Genomic DNA, 16,770 nt, shown 5'->3' on the forward strand with positions numbered 1-16,770 from the left:
GCGGACACGGATACGGGCGGATTAGCGGGAGCAATGTCAGTTACCCGCAAGAATATGTCTGCTTTTTGCTTTCGTGACACAAAATGTACAAGAGAGATTAATAATGACGTCGGATAGGCGCGTTCGTTTGATGCACTTTTTAACAAATGTTTGGCTCGTGCTTGTCATGAAAAGTAGATCCAAACAATGAGAAGTCCACTTGAGATCATTTTACAGTCTCAAAAATTCCAAATGACACTAAAAAATGACAATCATATCTCCTTTTTATCTCACATAACAATAAATATAAGAATACATAGCACTAATTGCGATAGGAAATTCATCCGAACGTAAAGACCGTATCCATGCATGGGAACAAGGGGGTGTAAGGCTAAATTATACGCCTTAAATCTTTTACGATACACTCGTTTTAAAAAAATGTATTCAATTTTTATGGTTCAATGTATAGTTTCCCAAAAAACGATCGTTCAAAGATACACTTCTGATGAGAACTCATCGAAATTATATTGTCCACTAATGAATAAAAGACGCCAGTAATTTTGCAGAAAGCTTAACTTAATAGTGAAAATATATTTGTTACAATTACGACTTTGTTTTAATCGAATGAATTCGTCTGTCTTTTAGCCATTACAACTGTAACGGACTCTTCGGGGAAATATTCATCGGATGCCGAAACACAACAATTTTTTACAGGCAATCAACATCAAATGAACGAAAATTTAACGGCCAATGAACATGCACCATTGGTAGCATCACTTGTACAGGAGAAAAACGAATTTCATGAAAATGTAGACACATACAATGAAGCACTGGCCACAATATTTCCAATATTGAGCAAAAACCAAACTGAATTTGTCCATGACGGCGGTGGTGGCATCGGTAGCAGCATTCACACAACAATGGTAGTGCAACAAAATGTAAACGTCTCACAGGATCAATTAAACTCACGTGTTGTAATTAAATCGTCGTCAACACCATCTGCAATGCCAAATAATAATACGTCTGCACAAAAACAACACAAACCAGATGCGCCCATGCTGAATTACATTTTTGATTCACATTTGGCAAACAAACATCGTCACTATGACCCAAGGTATGTGTGACCATAAAAGACATATTTCGACGATAACTTTAATGTTGTTTCATGTTCAATCACAGCTGAATGGGTAAGAATGAAAACAAACATTGGAATTATTATATGTGGTGATCTCAGCATACAGTTGCCGCATGTGATTTTGTGTGTTTACATATCACAGCAATGACACATTACTTGTTGTAAACAAAACACATCTATATTGCGCTTTTACTTTCAACAAAACTTGTGTTCTGACCCATTCATTTTATGAGGGAGAAAATGATAAATTGAACCAAATGGGATATTTCTCAACACATATACGACCATGTTAAATAAATATTCAAGTTGGATTTCTATCGAATTTTGTACAAAATGACAATTTTCATTTTATCGAACGAGAAAACACTCAGGATGGTGTTTAAATGAATATTTTTTTTGTCTGAAAACCAGGGACCGGTTCGCGCATATTTCTATGCTTGCCTAAATACGCTAGGTAACATAGATATGCCAAGCATAGCCGCAAACGCAACCGACGCATCGCCGTTCACTCTATATGAACAATACAACGAACATGTATGCAGGCGACCGTGCATTGAGAGACGTACGCATACAATATAGCTCGAATCGAATGGCGACGGGTGCGTTGCGGCTTGCGTCTCCGCTATGCTTAGCATAGCTATCAGGCATAGAAATATGCGCGAACCGGTCACTGCTGAAAACGCTTTGTGCTATGTTAAAACTGAATGTCAGTTGAGGTTTAGTGTGTGGTATACAGAGCATTTGTCAAAACCAAATAGAGAGAAACACTTGTAACGACTCATTTGAGCTTCCTGGCCACCGCCATAAACGAGAATAAAACGGAATGAATGTTACGTCTTTAAGCAGAAATAGCCTACGATAATGTGAATATGTTTTTTCGCATTTCAAATAAGTTTTCTCATCAAGCCATCGAAAACAACCATCCTCTTCTTCAGTTTAATTATTTATCGCACTCGTTCCATGTACTCTACATTCTTTCATCATTGCACTTTTGCTATGTGGGTCGAACGGTTTGATATCCCTGACCAACAAATGTATACTTTGGAATTTATTCTTTGAGTATGAAAACTACCTGGGATTTAAATTTCATTTTAAAATGAATGTTCATTTCGCTCTTTCGAAACACTTGAATATTTCTGATAACTTTGTGATACCAAGTGGAAAAGTGCATTTTACAGGTGTACACAATCGAAGTTAACAAACAAAGTGCAGAATGTAAATACAAAAAGCGCATATATGACGTGTGAGTAAATGCAATTTAAATTGAAGAGAAAGGTACAAAGGCAAGAGAAACAATTTTACAAATATTTTTTACGTATTTGAGGTCAGAATTTTCATGTCTCTCATGACTACACGAATAAGTGTTTGTTTTTTATTTATAATATTAAAACAATTTATTCGAAAACTGATTAAATTGAACTCAATATTTTTCGGGTGGCGTATAAGAATAATTGTATTATAATCACAAACCGTGGAGAAGAGGATGAACATGGTGGGAAAGGTCCTCTCTCCTATAGATAAGCATTTTTACTCAAAATAAAAGTATTTTCATAATAGAAAAATCGTTTTGAGCGAACAGAATTGTGACAAAATTGTAATTTATCTAAAATGCAACATAGTTGGTTTGGTCTATTTAATTAAAACTCTTTTAAAATTCAAAACTGTTTAATAGAATTATATGTTTGCACCGAGTAAAAAGACTTCTAAAATTCCAACATGATTAAGAGCTAAAGAAATTTCATTTTCAAATAGATACGGTCCACACTTTGATGATGTGCACGTTGCTGAAAAGGTGGCCAACGTTTCAGCTCAGCTCGGAAGTACCGCTTATCTAAATTGCCGAATTCGTTTGCTGCAGGATAAAACTGTAAGTGTAATGAAGCATTTAATGAATTATTCGTTTAAATAAATGGTTTACGAACGTATCGTGATTCAACAAAATCGGTTGCGGTATGTCCATAATTTAACATTATTATCTCAAAACTATTGCATTTTATTCATGAATAGTCGCTGACGTTTGTGAATATATGTATTATTAGATACGGCATGTATCTAACAAAGTTGCGCTTGAGTTGGTTTGGCTCAATCGTAAAATACAATGACATTAATAAACTCTATTTAAATAGATTTAATCTTTAATTTTTCGTTAGGTGACTTGGTTGAAACGTGAACAGAATAACTCACACATTCAATTGCTGACAATTGGTGTTCACACTTATACCTATGATAAGCGGTTTAGCGTTGAATTTGAACATCCATATAACTGGCGCTTACGTATAGCCGACACTAATAAATCCGATGAAGGTCTTTATGAGTGCCAAATTTCAACACATCCACCGCGCGCATTTCGAACCCAATTCCATGTTAAAGGTGAATGAATAATATTTTTTTAAATCATTGCGTTTATTTACAATATTTAAGTATGCAGTTCAGCTTGAGTGCATATGCACTCACCAGGAGCATCAATGAGTGAAAATGCAAATGGCACATATTAGGATTGGCAATCCCTTGTTCCAAGGCCAATATACACTGCAGAATTTTGAAAATTGATTGTAGTAATTCCGCAAAGTAATTTTTCTGCGAAGGATTTTATAAAGAAAGACAAATATTTCAGATTATGGCATTGGAATTTCAATATTACGGAATTGCACAAAAAAGCACATAAATATTTGATAGGACAATTTTATTTTGTGCAGCAATTTATTATCATTGTTTTCGACTTTAAACTGCCTTCCGGTGATTTAAAGTAAACTCAAATATTTTTATTATATTTTTATGACTAAATGATAAAGAAAGTGAATTTTCTGGCTCAAAGCATTCACAATGTTTTTCAGAAGTTCTGATTCAGTACCGGAGACACCTTATTATTCCATATAACTTTGAAATTGTCAGACCTGAATACATTGTGAAATATCATGGATAAAAGTAAAAATACAACTAAAGTTATCTTCCCGAAGATAAATTTTGAATTAAAAATTAAAAATTGACAAATTTCCGACATTTTAATGAGATTCAAAGAAAAAGCTGCTACAGAATTTGGGAAATTATATTATTTAATTCACAATTGATGAAAATTATTTGGCTGAAATTACGTGCTACAAAAGACCATTCATAAAATTGTTTCATGGCACAAAAAGCGATTAAAGAATTCAATCTCATTAAATATTTTTAATTTAAAATCAAACTTTTTTTTCTCAACTTCGTAGCTTCGTTTATCCATTATTTTAACTTCGATTGTTTGGTTTTAATTTTGCTTGATTCACTATTTCGTACATGTTTTCCTCGGAATTCGTGCAGTTTTTTTTTTATTTTGTTTGATTAACCGCAATTGAAACATCGTCTCTCTTCACTTCGTGCATTAAAACAAAGTTTAATTGACGATTTTGCGTGATCACCACAGTGACTCATGCCACCACCGCATTTCGGTACGATTTCTTTTTTCTTTCATTGGTACATCGTAAACTTGTATAGATTGTGATAATTAAAAGAAAGTCGGCGAACGAATAAATTAAACTTTTACGAAATAAAACAATTAGAATGAGCTGCGAGAAAAAGTTTGCCGCACAATTCTACACAACATCGCACGAGAGCTTGAGAAATGAGTGAACGAACATTTAAAATGCGAAGAAAGTATATGGCAGAAGGGAATGCAGTTAAATTGTACGGTCGATAAAGATGCTTTGGCGCATAAGAGACACAAACTTTATCGTTCGTAGCGATTTTTTCTTTAAAATATTTTTAAATGGATTAAATTCCACATTTTGTTGACAATTTCATGAATTAAGCACTATCTATTAGACATTTTTTTTATTTGCATTTCATGTTCTTCTTTTTTTAATCGTTTAGCTCCGGAAGTTATCATTGTCGATGAATTCGAACAATCCATAGTTGATAAATACTATGAAGTTGATTCTACCATTGAATTGATGTGCATTGTTCGTCACGTATCGATGCTCTCGTCCACAGTGAATTGGTTGCATGGCAACAAATTGCTAAATTCCGATATGACACGCGGCGGAATAAGGTAAGCAATCCAATCGATCCATTCCGTTGGGTGTTATTTGAAATTGTAGTGTTCGATACATAGAGTTCAAAATATTAGTTTCCATATTTTTGCTCATTAGAAGTCAGCAATGCGGTTGCACATTTCAATTTAAATTGAAAATTGTTGTGATTTCAACTTTCACTAAGCAGATGAGGACAATTCAATTCTCATAAAATTCCAAGAAAATGGAGAAATTTGTTCGACCCCAGAATGCTAGTGCTTGGTCACAAAGAAAACAACTACAAAACTGCATCAACCAACTGCGAACAAATGACCACCATAACATAGTATGAAAAATGTGAACATGATGAGAAGAGTAACTGCAAATTAAATCACGATCAAAAAGAAAAACCACATGAAAATCTCTATCATATCAAATTGTTCGTTTGCTTCATCCACTTTTCTTTTATAACAAGAAATGCAAGCTTGTCATGTATGACGTTTTATTCATTGGTCGGTTCTTGTGATTTTGTCACAAATGATGATTACTTTCATTCTACGTGGCTCGTTTTCAAATTACAAGACCGCACGACGGAAAATATTTTCTACGACAATATTACTGCAGTCAATTTTCGGGGTGAAAAAACATAGTAAACTCAGACCTAAGCATGATTAAATAACATTTTCGTTTTTTTGACCAAATGCTAGTTTCTTTCTATAGTTTGCTCTCGGTTTAATGACGAGAGAACTAATTTGCAGTTCATCTTCTCTCAATGTAGAATTCACAGAATAATTTGATTGACAACGATATGCTCTGGAAAAATGGAACTCTTGTTTTTTCGTTTTACCTAGTTATCATAAGTAGTATTTCACTTTCATGAAGAAAAAAGCTGTGAAAAACTCCAAATATTTCAAAACCAAGCTGACTTCAAAGTATTTTTCAAGAAATGTTTTACAAATCTCTCAAAAAATAAAATATTCAACGACAATTGTTTATATATGTTGATATATGATGAGGAATTTCCGACAATCCGACATTATCATGCATGCACTTCATCGATCTCATCTGTTTCGTTCACTGACAGAGTACAACATCGTTGTAGTCGTAACTTTCAATGGCATGCGAACGCAAGCAGTGCAAAAAAGACCGTAAAATGGGCTGTTGTATATTCGTCGTACGTGTATCGAATCAATAAAATGTTTATGAATCAAACGGGTTTTCACATCATCTCTCACTGCACTCGCCCTTTGGCATTCCATGTGATCTCCGGCGTGAAATATTCGACAATAAATTACATAGAAAATCTATTGAAGAACGCAATATTGTCAAATGACACAAGTGGCACGACAATATTCGCTCAATCAACGAGGTGAAATGGCATTGAGCACAAAAACGAACGGGTGAAGCCATCAAGCGAAAAACGACTCATGATTACGATGATAACAACAAGTATAAACATACATGAGTAATGTACAAGCAGTTTACATATGGAAAAATCAGCGTGAGAATCCTTATTTTGTTGTCATCGAAGCAGAATTCCGTAAAAAAATGCGAGGAACGTGATAGAAGAAAAATTGGAAAATTTTGAGTTTGTTTCGTCGTGTGAGATTATGTGAGGATAACGTATAAAATACGATATAGATGTAGATCAGTAGATTTGTATGCTGATCGACAACAAAGCTCTTTAAAAAGCAGATAAATATTTCTATTTTCTTTTTCCGGATGCAAAATATTTTGAAAAAAATGTTCTTTTCAATCATTCTGTTCTTCGTACACATTCCAAAACATTTCAACTTATTCTTTTTCCAAGAGTTCTAGTTTATGACACAACTTTCAGTTTAGTTCTTTTTTAAGACGAACGTAAACGTTTTGCATAACTAGCTTCGGAGTTTTGTACCTTTATACCTAATAAATAGAATCGAACGAAATACCTTTCTTTGAAAGCCGAATTCATTTATTATCAAATTCTATTGTCAACTTCTCATAGAATGTGGGGATCGAAAACGTGCATATCAAGCAATGTATTTGCGTATTTTCTCCTTCGAATTTGTTTAAACTATCAATAAGAAGATGGATCACCTGTTAGGTTCAATAAAATTCAATTAATACGCATGTTAAAAAGTTATTTTCTTGAAATACTTGAAAACAATTTCACCAAATCGTAATACAGTTTCTTTTAATAGTGGCGTTTTAATTACAATCATTGCAGTGTCAAAACGGATTTAATGGAAAACGGTGCAAATTCAACGCTTTTCATTGCCAAAGTACGTAAAACGGATACGGGCAATTATACGTGTTCCATCGGCCCGAATGATTTTCACACCATATACGTTCAAATTTTGAATGGTAATTTATTTTTTTCGCTTTCAATTTACATTTATCTTCACTCTTTTGAAGATTTTTAATAAAAGATTTAATTCTTTTTGCTACCACGCTTGATAACTATTTTCACCTTGAATTTCAGGTGAAAGTCTTGCCGAACTCTATCATGGCAGTGCAGTTTCATCTCAATTTTCGTTTGCACGACAAAATTGCATATCATTGTTTATTTCAACAATGATAATTTTAAGTCGTTATTTCAAAATATCGGATAAGTTTAATCTTAATAGCTACCAATCGTTAAGAAAATATTCATCGTAACCCGTTGCATTTGAAATTAGTTAATTGAATTTTTTTTACCGTTTTTAGTTAAGATTATTTTGAAATAATAAAGAAAGGCGATTTAAATGGAATTAGCATGTTTTTTTATTGATTCAAGTCATCTATTTTAATCGAAACGTAAGTATTCTACACGAAGGTCCTGATTTACTTACCTCCATAGCTTAATTTGAATCTCTCTAAAAATGGTTAATGAAAACAACTAGACTTTCTCTTTCCACACTTTTTTTATTTGTTTTTCATGCATTTTTGTTGCAATATGAAATGAATGAATTTTGATGCGTGTTATGATATGATCTATTGATTCGCCATGATTAAAATAAAAATGATGTTTTCATTAAATCAAAAGTTAAAAATAAATGGATTGGTGATGAATGAAGTGTGGTTAAATGATATGTTTGTTTTTTTCTTTTGAAATTTATATGAATTGTGTTTTGCTTTGTTAAAACTTTAATGTTATGATTCAAAAATGGTTAGTAAAGTTTGTGAATGTCCAAATTCCTTGAATGTGGTGCAATCTTACGAAATATGTTTAGATGATGATGATTGATGTTGTTGTGAAACAAAAATCAGTGATAATGTTGTTTGAAATGAAACCGCCACCGTTTTTTTTAAGTATCTAAGTTAATGAAATGATTATTTTTTTGATCAATGGAGTAAATGTGTTAGTTGCAATTAAATTCGTGGAAAAAGTGTATGTTGTATTCAAACGCTACCAGTGACCGATTCGACTGTTTGGCTACCTTGAACGTTTTGTTCAACAACGGCAGAGGGTAAAACGGCTGGAAGAACAGCTGGTTGTACATCCACTTTAAGCGATGGTTGAACGGATTGGTTGTCATTTGCCTCAATATTGCCAACAACTCCAACAACTGGTGCTACAACTGGTGCAACCGGTTCATTTGAAATGCTCAATGGAACGGCACTGCTTTTGGCCACAACGACAGCCGGAAGATCGGTTACGATTGGCAAAGCTCGATTATCTTCAACAGGTTGAACGGGTGGCTGTGGAGCAATCCGATTTTCGGACAAAGCATCTACAACAATTGATTCAGATTCTACGTTGTCATTACTTTTGCCTTGAACTTGTGATGTTGGCTCAACCGAAGCCATAACCGGTGGAATTTGTGAGAATTTTTGCACATTCTCCGTGATCACTTTGTTTGGTTGTTGTTCGTCCGGTTGAGCGACATTTGATCGTGATAAAACAACGGGCACTGATTGTAAATTGAAAACGGGATTTATTGCTGAGCCACTGAATGAACCGAGTATGGGTTGCGGTTGTTCAGCCAAAAAGAACAATCGTCGGTCGGAATTCAATGGCACTGTTGACGCTGGTGTTATATACGAATAGACGAATTTTTGTTTACTTTCATTTGGCGTTGGATTTAAATTTTCTAGTCCAACATTATTTGAACCGAATACTGATTTTGTAGATGATTGTGATTCGAGTTGTTGTTGTTGTGGCTGTGCTTCTGGTTGCGATTGTGGTTTATCTGGTTCCACTGAATCCATTATTTGATTGCTATCATCACTTTGGCTGTTACCAAAATTGACGAAGAAGTTTTGCACCGTTTCAAAAAATCCCGAATTGCTTGAACCATCTTGACGTGTTGCGATGTATTGATATGATGGATAAACTAGTACATATTGTTTGTTGCCAGCCAATAAATCAGATCTTTTGAATAAAACAAAAATGGAACAAATTTTTTTCCCAATTAGTCGACTGAACTGAAAATTTTATACATATTAACCTACTTGGTGAGTTGAACCGGTTGAATATTTGCAGGTGCTTGCACTTTAACCGCTGGCTGCAATGTGAATTTTGGTAATTCGGGTGATAAAAACACATATGGCCTAACAGGATAAACAGACACTGGTAAATTGCCAGTCACTGGTAATGCTGATGCAACTGATATTGCGCTGAGTATCGAAAACCACGAAATGAACATCTTGAAATTAGAAAAAGAACAACTTTACATTAATATATATATATATTTTTAAAATAAGTTTTTTTCGTCGAAAAAATACAACTAAACTCGTAAATAATTTCGAACAACAATAGAAATGCATCACTTTGACAATGATATACGACCCGAACTTCATGTGAATAAAGTTGAATGAACTAATGTACCTTTGTGCAATGAAAACAGTAGAATACAGTGACTATCTCGTACGCGAACAGAAAACTTAGTGCCAACTTTATTCGTTGGCGTTGTTCTTTTATAAACTCGGGTCGAAGAAGAACCAGAATTGTTAGTTTTAATGCGAATTTATTTATAGCCTGATGGCTATAAGACATTGAATGCATATGTACTCCATTTGACTATTTTTGTTTTTGTTCTTCTTTTAGCTCTTCATTATTTCTGTTCTGAAGATGCGCTCTCACAACAACTTGGCCAAACAAAACAGACATTGTGCTCGGATCGCAAATGTACATCGTCTGCTTTTTTTGTGTTCGATTTCATGCGATGCATGTTGGAATCCAGTTTTTCGTTACAAACATTGGTTTTATTACAGCATTCACCTTGAAATAGTACCAAGTTCATTTTCGTCTGAAACTCACAATTTCTTGTTTTCGCACACAGTGCACGGCATCAACGTATCATCGCATACCGTATTGAAAGCGAAAATGTGGAAAAGAAGATGAAAGAAAAATTATAAATGCCTACAGCACTGACCAACAACAATCAAAATATGCGATTATCAGTTACATGCACATATTCTTTTCACTTTAAATGGAAACAAACATAGAACCATTCCATTAATGGTGTAACTACTTCTATCTGCTTATGCTCATCTTTGTACACTTGTCCACCGTTTAAGACCATCCGACCGTTTCATCGCTTTTATGTTTAATCCATTAATATTTATAATATTTGCTTGTTGATGCTGTTGTCGTCTGGCTTTTAAGAATTCAGTCTGCTTCGAACTACTTTAATTTAACATCTTGAAGCGCAAAACATTTTTTTTCTTCTTCTCTTGTTTGCTGTTTTTTTTATGATTTGTTTACTTTGGTGTAATGAATCTTTTGTGAAGTTAGAGATTAGTTATAATTTAAATGTTCGACAAACGAAACCTATTTTACTTAGAATTTGCAATCCTAAAGGTATAAAATATAATCTCTCGTCAAACAAGTTTATTAAACATATTTAAGCTGTTTAATTCTTCCATATTTGCTTAATTTTGTAACAACAACAAATAAAACGAGGATAAAACAATCACAAATGTCATCTATTTTAATCGTGTTGATAATTGACGGTGATTTTCTTTTTCCGACATACTCACCAGAAAAAAAACCAAAAAATTAAATTCGAGATAAAATACCTTGTTATGATTATCATGTTAAACAGGCAGACGTCATAGTATAAGCACAGATAAGAAGTCTACTAACTGAAAACAATATGAATGAAAGTAAGAGAATCTTGAGTTTTATGAAAAGGAACCGGTATAAGAGCAAGATACGTCCGAGTGGCTTCTGGGGCGCCTGATCGTAATGATAACAACAGTTGCAAATATACACATTTGTAAAGTAAGTAAATGGCGATAATTAATTCAATCAACAAAACCATCAGCTCTGGACAGTTACGCATTTATATGCGGACAATATTACGTGGGACAATTTGGATTGGTACACATACAACTATTGTATGATTGCAACTCAGCATGTTTAACTTTATGCAAACCAAAACAAACAGCCGGTTGACATTCATCAAATTTCACTGATTTATCACTTACTTAGATGATTTGTGCAAATTATTTTCGCTTTTGTTTACCATTTAATGAATGACAATTGATGAATGATAAGTGTTTGCGACTTGGGCGGTCTTCCACAATTTTAAAGGGGAAACAGTATTGAAAATTTGCTATCATTGAAACATTTTTTTCATTCAAGTCTCTCTTATTCAGTGAATTTCTATTTATTTAAGCATTTCTGCTGCTTTTAATATTTAAGTACAAAAAAAACAACAACAATTAGATCATATATACATTTAAATAATGTAATTGCTGAACTGCGGTTCATTCTGGTTTACTTTCTGTATCTATCATCGATTTTATGCCAGATATCACCATTTGCAAAGCATATAATAAACCAACAACAGCCAAAAATCCACCATACACGTTCATTTGTTGAATGATGTTCAATTTCATTTCAAATGAATCGGTTACGACAATCACAGTTAAAATGCTCTGCAAACAGTATGCGAAAAATGTATTCACTCCAAATATCAAACCGTAACTGTCTTTGGGAAGCTCTTTGGCGATCTCAGCACTGAAATCGTTGAAAAGTTAACAAATGACCACTTTTGATATAAGATAAGATGAAATACCTTGATAGTGTAATGGTAAAATTGTAAAACATATAGAATAGTATATAGCCACCATAAGATAAGAAGCGATTTGGTGCGTTTGCCGTCAAAAATATCGCACAACTTGCACACAACGACATTACAAATAGTACCGAATTTACTTTTGATTTTGTGTTTATATAATTTGTACGCAGTCGACCGACGAGCAAGGCAATTGTGGCACTTATTAGAGTTGAGATTGCTTCAATGGCACCATTCCACATAACCTGAAAATTTAACAATACCATCAAATAATTAACGTCCAATGGAATTTTCCAGAAAAAAAAATGTCAGTCACCTCTGGCCGATTATCAATTGCAATCCAAACCAACTGCACATATGATAAAAACTGTAAAAATACACACATTCCGCATGCATACCAAATGCTCCATAGCACAACATGTCGATTTGAATACGAGTATTTTAACTGTTTGGACATTAAAACGAACGCTTGTCGCCATTTAACACGGTCAATTGATTGTTTATCACTCGTTTCGCATTGTAAATTACTGTGACTTTGCTGAATGATATCATCGGTCGATGTATTAAAATAGATACTCTTCTCAACATTTGGCAAAAATATGGCCATTATTGTGGCGGCAATTTGTGTAGTCAGTGTTATAAAATTCAATGAGTGTATGTCCATGAGTTTCAAATAAAGAAGTAATTGCGATAAAACACCGGAAATAAATCGTCCCATCAATAATGCGGCCCGTGTATGGGATGATACCGCTAAAAAATGTTCCTTCGATACTTTGGCATAAATGTATGCGAAATAAGACACTTCACATGCAATATAAAGTGAATAAAACACTTCAACCAACTGAGCACCGTAAAATGATCGTGTCCATAATAACAGTGACCATGTTATGATCCCAGCCAAACCAGTCAATATTACAATTGGCTTGTATCTGATGAGGAATTAAATGTATTTAACTTAGATTGATTTCGGCATTTTTGAGTTTTTTTGATTTAGTGAATCACCTCAACAAATCTGTAATCAAAAGCACCACAATCGACAGTCCAACACTAGAATACGTCGCAATTGGGTAAACATATCGATTTAGCTGAAAGAAAATTGGAATTAAAACCCGTGTCGTGAATTTGAAATTAATTAAAATTGTATTACTTCTTCTTTGGTCACATTTCTGTACGGCTCATGCATATAATCACTGACATACGGTTCTGATGGTCGAATTTCTTTGAGAAAACCGAAAAAACACAGTAACAACGATATATAATACCAATTCATCTCTTTTTTTACATGAGCACAAATTTCAATTGTTCAATCATCAACAATATTTAAACCGGTTTGACGTCTGTAGAACTCATGACAAACTGATTTTGCAATGAACGTTTGACGTTTTTTTTTAAATTAAATTATGTCATTTTACCATTAAACTCGTTAATTTCAAATAATAAAAAAAACTTGTAGCATGTGTCTAATATCGCTTATCAGCTCACATTTAGAGCACATAGTACACAACTGATATATCGACATATCATCCGTGGACTAGCAACACATTTTTATTTACAAAAATAATGTGATATAATATTACTAACGACAAAATTGGCTTGAAATCATTTGCGTGCACACAGCTGCTTGTGAAATAAATTCCGCTAGTTCTTCTGACAAATCAAAGGTTTGTTCCTTATCATAGCTTGTGACCAGGTGTCCGAGGGGTTGAATTTGCTAGGTTTTTTTTGGCGAAGAGATCTTTCAATTTGCTAGGGTTTTTTGAGCCAAATACTCTGAGACACCCCCCAGGATGAAAGAAATCAAAGAATGCATTTTTGAATTTGTGAGAGACCAAATAGAAAAAGTAAAAAGTTATCCCTTTAGATTTTGGGAAAATTTTGAAATAAATGTCGTCCGGAAACCAAATTAAACAACTTGTTGATATCCATTATTTATTTATTGCAACCAATTTAACCATGGTTAAATGAATTGTTCAATGTTCTTTTTGGGTTTCGTAGTCTATTTGTTAAATTCTTGAGTGATGCATATCATATTTCGAAAATGAAATAAATATTTATTTTTGTTAAAAATATTCAATGCTACAAGCATATTTATTCATTCATTTTTATTCATTTCAACAAATTCTTTGTCAAAATTTCAATAAATAGTTCTACATTGGCAACTAATTTTCATTTGGGTTTCTCTCAAACTAATGTATACATATAAATATAAATTAAAAACTACCACAGTAACAACGCTTCGAAATAGAAGCAATTTTCATATAGTCACATAATTTTCGTCGACCACCGAATTCCTATTCAAATCGGATTTTTTAGTGTTCGTTTCATTTGATGACGGTAGGCTCGATATCACCATCAGCAATGCATATAAGCAGCCCACAATAGCCAAAAATCCACCATACACGTTCATTTGTTGAATGATACTTAATTTGAGTTCAAATGTATCTGTTGCTACAATTGCGACTAAAATGCTTTGCAAACAGTATGCGAAAAATGTGTTCACACCAAATATCAATCCATAACTGTCATCGGGAAGTTCTTTTGCAATTTCGGCGCTAAATTAAAGAAAACAAAAAGTAGAAATATTCTTAAAATAGAATTTGGAATTTATATAATGTGTCTCAAGGTCTTTGTGATAAGATATATTACCTTGATATGGTTATAGTAAAATTATAAAACATGCAGAATAGTATATAGCTGACGTAAGATAAGAAACGATTTGGTGCGTTCGACGCAACAAATATAGCACCACTCGCAGACATCGACAGTGCAAATAGTACCAGCTGAATTTTAAATTTTGTATTTATATAATTTACATGCAGTCGACTAGCTAGCAATGCAATTGCTGCACTAAATAAAGTTGCAACTGCTTCAATGGCACCATTCCACATCACCTGTGAATTTAACAATAGAAATCAATGAACAATGACAAAATACATTAGCAAAATTAACAAAAATCACCTCTGGCCGATTGTCAATCTCAATCCACACTAGCTGCACATAAGAGAAAAACTGCACAAATGCACACATTCCGCATGCATACCAAACGCTCCATAGTACAATTTGTCGATTTGAATAGGCGCATTTTAATTGTTTCCACATCAAAGTAAACGCTTGTTGACATTTATCACATTCGACTGATTGGCTATCGCTTAAATGACATTTATAATTACTGTGACTTTCTTGAATGATTTCATCGCTTGATGTTTTTTCTCGATAAAAATAAATACTCTGTCGCACGCTCGGCAAAAATACTGTGATTGAAGTGGCTGCTATTTGTGCTCCCAGTGTAAAATAGTTTAATGTGTGTATGTCCATTAGATTAAAGTATAAGAATAGCTGCGATAAAATACCGGAGATAAATCGTCCCATCAATAATGCGGCCCGTGTATGAGATGATACAGCTAAAAAATGTTCTTTCGGCACTTTGGCATAAATGTATGCAAAATATGCCACTTCACACGCCACATATAGCGAATAAGATACTTGGGTCAGCTGCGCACTATGAAATGATTTTGTCCAAAGCAACAACGACCATGTTACAATTCCGCATATTCCATTCAATATGATGATTGGCTTATATCTACAGAAGTTAATTTTGATTTAGAATTCCATGAACTTTGACAGTATTTGAGTCATTTTCTCTATTTTAACACTACCGCTATAGTAATACTACATTAATAAATAGTTACTATTTGTACACATTTCTATTGTGTGACCACAACAATTTTTGCGAACTCTAATGTGAACAATGCGACTCTTTGTGTTTAAAATCTACATACAAAGAGTTATTATTCACATTGGAGTTCGCAAAAATTGTTGTGGTCACACAACCGAAATTTGTACAAATAGTAACTATTTATAAGCACTGTTAATATAGTATTACTACAGCGGCAGCGTTTTCTATTTTCATTGAATAAAATATTTACCTCAAAAGGTCGGTAATCAGCAGAACGATAACAGACAGCACGAGATTTGAATAGGTCGCCACTGGGTAGACATATCGATTCAACTGTGAAAAGAAAAAAAAGTGCAACGAAATGAGGCATGTGCAAATGTGCGAAGAATATAAATAATCTTACTTCTTCTGAGGTCACATTTCTGTATGGTAGTTGCATATAATCACTAATAAATGGCTCTGACGGTCGAATTTCTTTGAGAAAACCGAAAAAGCACAGCAACAATGATATGTGATACCAATTCATAATTTTGCCACTTAAGCACTAATTATTTATTTGCTGAACGATCAGCAATCTAAAAACTGGACCGACGTCAGCGAAACTTACGAAGAAGTGATTTTATGAAGACGAACGATTGGCGTCTCATTTTTTTAAGTTTCTTTTTTCTTCAAATGTAATGCGTGTAAAGTGGTTATATCATTTCCACGGTTTGATAGTTAGCCCAATTTCAGCTTACGACATGATTATAACATGTAAAAGTTGCTTATCAGCTCTTATAACAACACTAAGCAAACTGAATGCACACATAATAAATTGACGTTCTACCTTACTCGATTTGATTTGATATTTCATTTTGTTCTGTCAAATCAATTTGTCACAAAATAAAGTATGATGTTTGTGTTAAGTACTTTATCTAAAGTAGAATGGGATACAAATCATTTCCAATTGTAAACATACTACGATGAGTAAACATTGAACATTCTAATCTTTATTAACAGCAAATG

At 33.6% G+C, this 16,770-nt stretch overlaps 4 protein-coding genes across 5 annotated transcripts; 1 reads left to right on the top strand and 3 right to left on the bottom strand.

Annotated features, from left to right (window-relative positions):
* Window positions 1-103: 103 nt before the first annotated feature.
* LOC116339674 lies at window positions 104-7,832 on the top strand. Its single transcript, XM_031765694.1, has 7 exons — window positions 104-173; window positions 625-1,093; window positions 2,867-2,981; window positions 3,265-3,484; window positions 4,961-5,138; window positions 7,310-7,446; window positions 7,565-7,832. The coding sequence occupies exons 1-7, from the start codon at window positions 104-106 to the stop codon at window positions 7,738-7,740; spliced, it is 1,365 nt and encodes a 454-aa protein (XP_031621554.1). The 3' UTR covers window positions 7,741-7,832.
* LOC116339591 (folate transporter 1-like) lies at window positions 1,756-16,589 on the bottom strand. 2 transcript variants are annotated; one of them, XR_004201008.1, is made up of 6 exons: window positions 16,169-16,589; window positions 16,016-16,098; window positions 15,048-15,669; window positions 14,736-14,980; window positions 14,287-14,641; window positions 1,756-1,788 (listed from the first exon to the last, which is right to left on the bottom strand). XR_004201008.1 is itself a non-coding variant. In XM_031765560.1 (5 exons), exons 1-5 carry the CDS (start codon window positions 16,289-16,291, stop codon window positions 14,344-14,346), a joined length of 1,371 nt encoding a protein of 456 aa, XP_031621420.1. In that variant the 5' UTR covers window positions 16,292-16,589; the 3' UTR covers window positions 14,240-14,343. The 2 variants fall into 2 exon arrangements, 1 of the variants encoding a protein (XP_031621420.1); XM_031765560.1 differs by lacking the exon at window positions 1,756-1,788 and having other exon boundaries at window positions 14,240-14,641.
* On the bottom strand, window positions 7,967-10,084 carry LOC116339592. Its single transcript, XM_031765562.1, has 3 exons — window positions 9,893-10,084; window positions 9,517-9,710; window positions 7,967-9,436 (listed from the first exon to the last, which is right to left on the bottom strand). The coding sequence occupies exons 1-3, from the start codon at window positions 10,067-10,069 to the stop codon at window positions 8,464-8,466; spliced, it is 1,344 nt and encodes a 447-aa protein (XP_031621422.1). The 5' UTR covers window positions 10,070-10,084; the 3' UTR covers window positions 7,967-8,463.
* Window positions 11,660-13,463, bottom strand: LOC116339593 (thiamine transporter 2-like). The gene is made up of 5 exons (XM_031765563.1): window positions 13,237-13,463; window positions 13,092-13,174; window positions 12,406-13,018; window positions 12,090-12,334; window positions 11,660-12,031 (listed from the first exon to the last, which is right to left on the bottom strand). The coding sequence occupies exons 1-5, from the start codon at window positions 13,357-13,359 to the stop codon at window positions 11,779-11,781; spliced, it is 1,317 nt and encodes a 438-aa protein (XP_031621423.1). The 5' UTR covers window positions 13,360-13,463; the 3' UTR covers window positions 11,660-11,778.
* Window positions 16,590-16,770: the final 181 nt, after the last annotated feature.

This window comes from Contarinia nasturtii, unplaced genomic scaffold, assembly GCF_009176525.2.
Source record: "Contarinia nasturtii isolate CC-2019 unplaced genomic scaffold, AAFC_CNas_1.1 Cnas_scaffold_533, whole genome shotgun sequence".
Lineage (NCBI taxonomy): Eukaryota > Metazoa > Arthropoda > Insecta > Diptera > Cecidomyiidae > Contarinia > Contarinia nasturtii.

Bases quoted from the DNA above. Each gene is read 5' to 3' on its own strand.
- LOC116339591 (XM_031765560.1), bottom strand. From the start codon at position 16,291: ATGAATTGGTATCACATATCATTGTTGCTGTGCTTTTTCGGTTTTCTC. The intron at 16,099-16,168 runs GTAAGATTATTT...TTCTTTTCACAG, and splicing joins GAAATGTGACCTCAGAAGAA to TTGAATCGATATGTCTACCC. The intron at 15,670-16,015 runs GTAAATATTTTA...TAACTTCTGTAG, and splicing joins CTGATTACCGACCTTTTGAG to ATATAAGCCAATCATCATAT.
- LOC116339674 (XM_031765694.1), top strand. From the start codon at position 104: ATGACGTCGGATAGGCGCGTTCGTTTGATGCACTTTTTAACAAATGTT. The intron at 1,094-2,866 runs GTATGTGTGACC...ATTTTCAAATAG, and splicing joins CATCGTCACTATGACCCAAG to ATACGGTCCACACTTTGATG. The intron at 7,447-7,564 runs GTAATTTATTTT...CTTGAATTTCAG, and splicing joins ATACGTTCAAATTTTGAATG to GTGAAAGTCTTGCCGAACTC.
- LOC116339593 (XM_031765563.1), bottom strand. From the start codon at position 13,359: ATGAATTGGTATTATATATCGTTGTTACTGTGTTTTTTCGGTTTTCTC. The intron at 13,175-13,236 runs GTAATACAATTT...ATTTTCTTTCAG, and splicing joins GAAATGTGACCAAAGAAGAA to CTAAATCGATATGTTTACCC. The intron at 12,032-12,089 runs GTATTTCATCTT...CAACGATTTCAG, and splicing joins TTTACCATTACACTATCAAG to TGCTGAGATCGCCAAAGAGC.
- LOC116339592 (XM_031765562.1), bottom strand. From the start codon at position 10,069: ATGCATTCAATGTCTTATAGCCATCAGGCTATAAATAAATTCGCATTA. The intron at 9,711-9,892 runs GTACATTAGTTC...TCTAATTTCAAG, and splicing joins ACTGTTTTCATTGCACAAAG to ATGTTCATTTCGTGGTTTTC. The intron at 9,437-9,516 runs GTAGGTTAATAT...TTTATTCAAAAG, and splicing joins CAACCGGTTCAACTCACCAA to ATCTGATTTATTGGCTGGCA.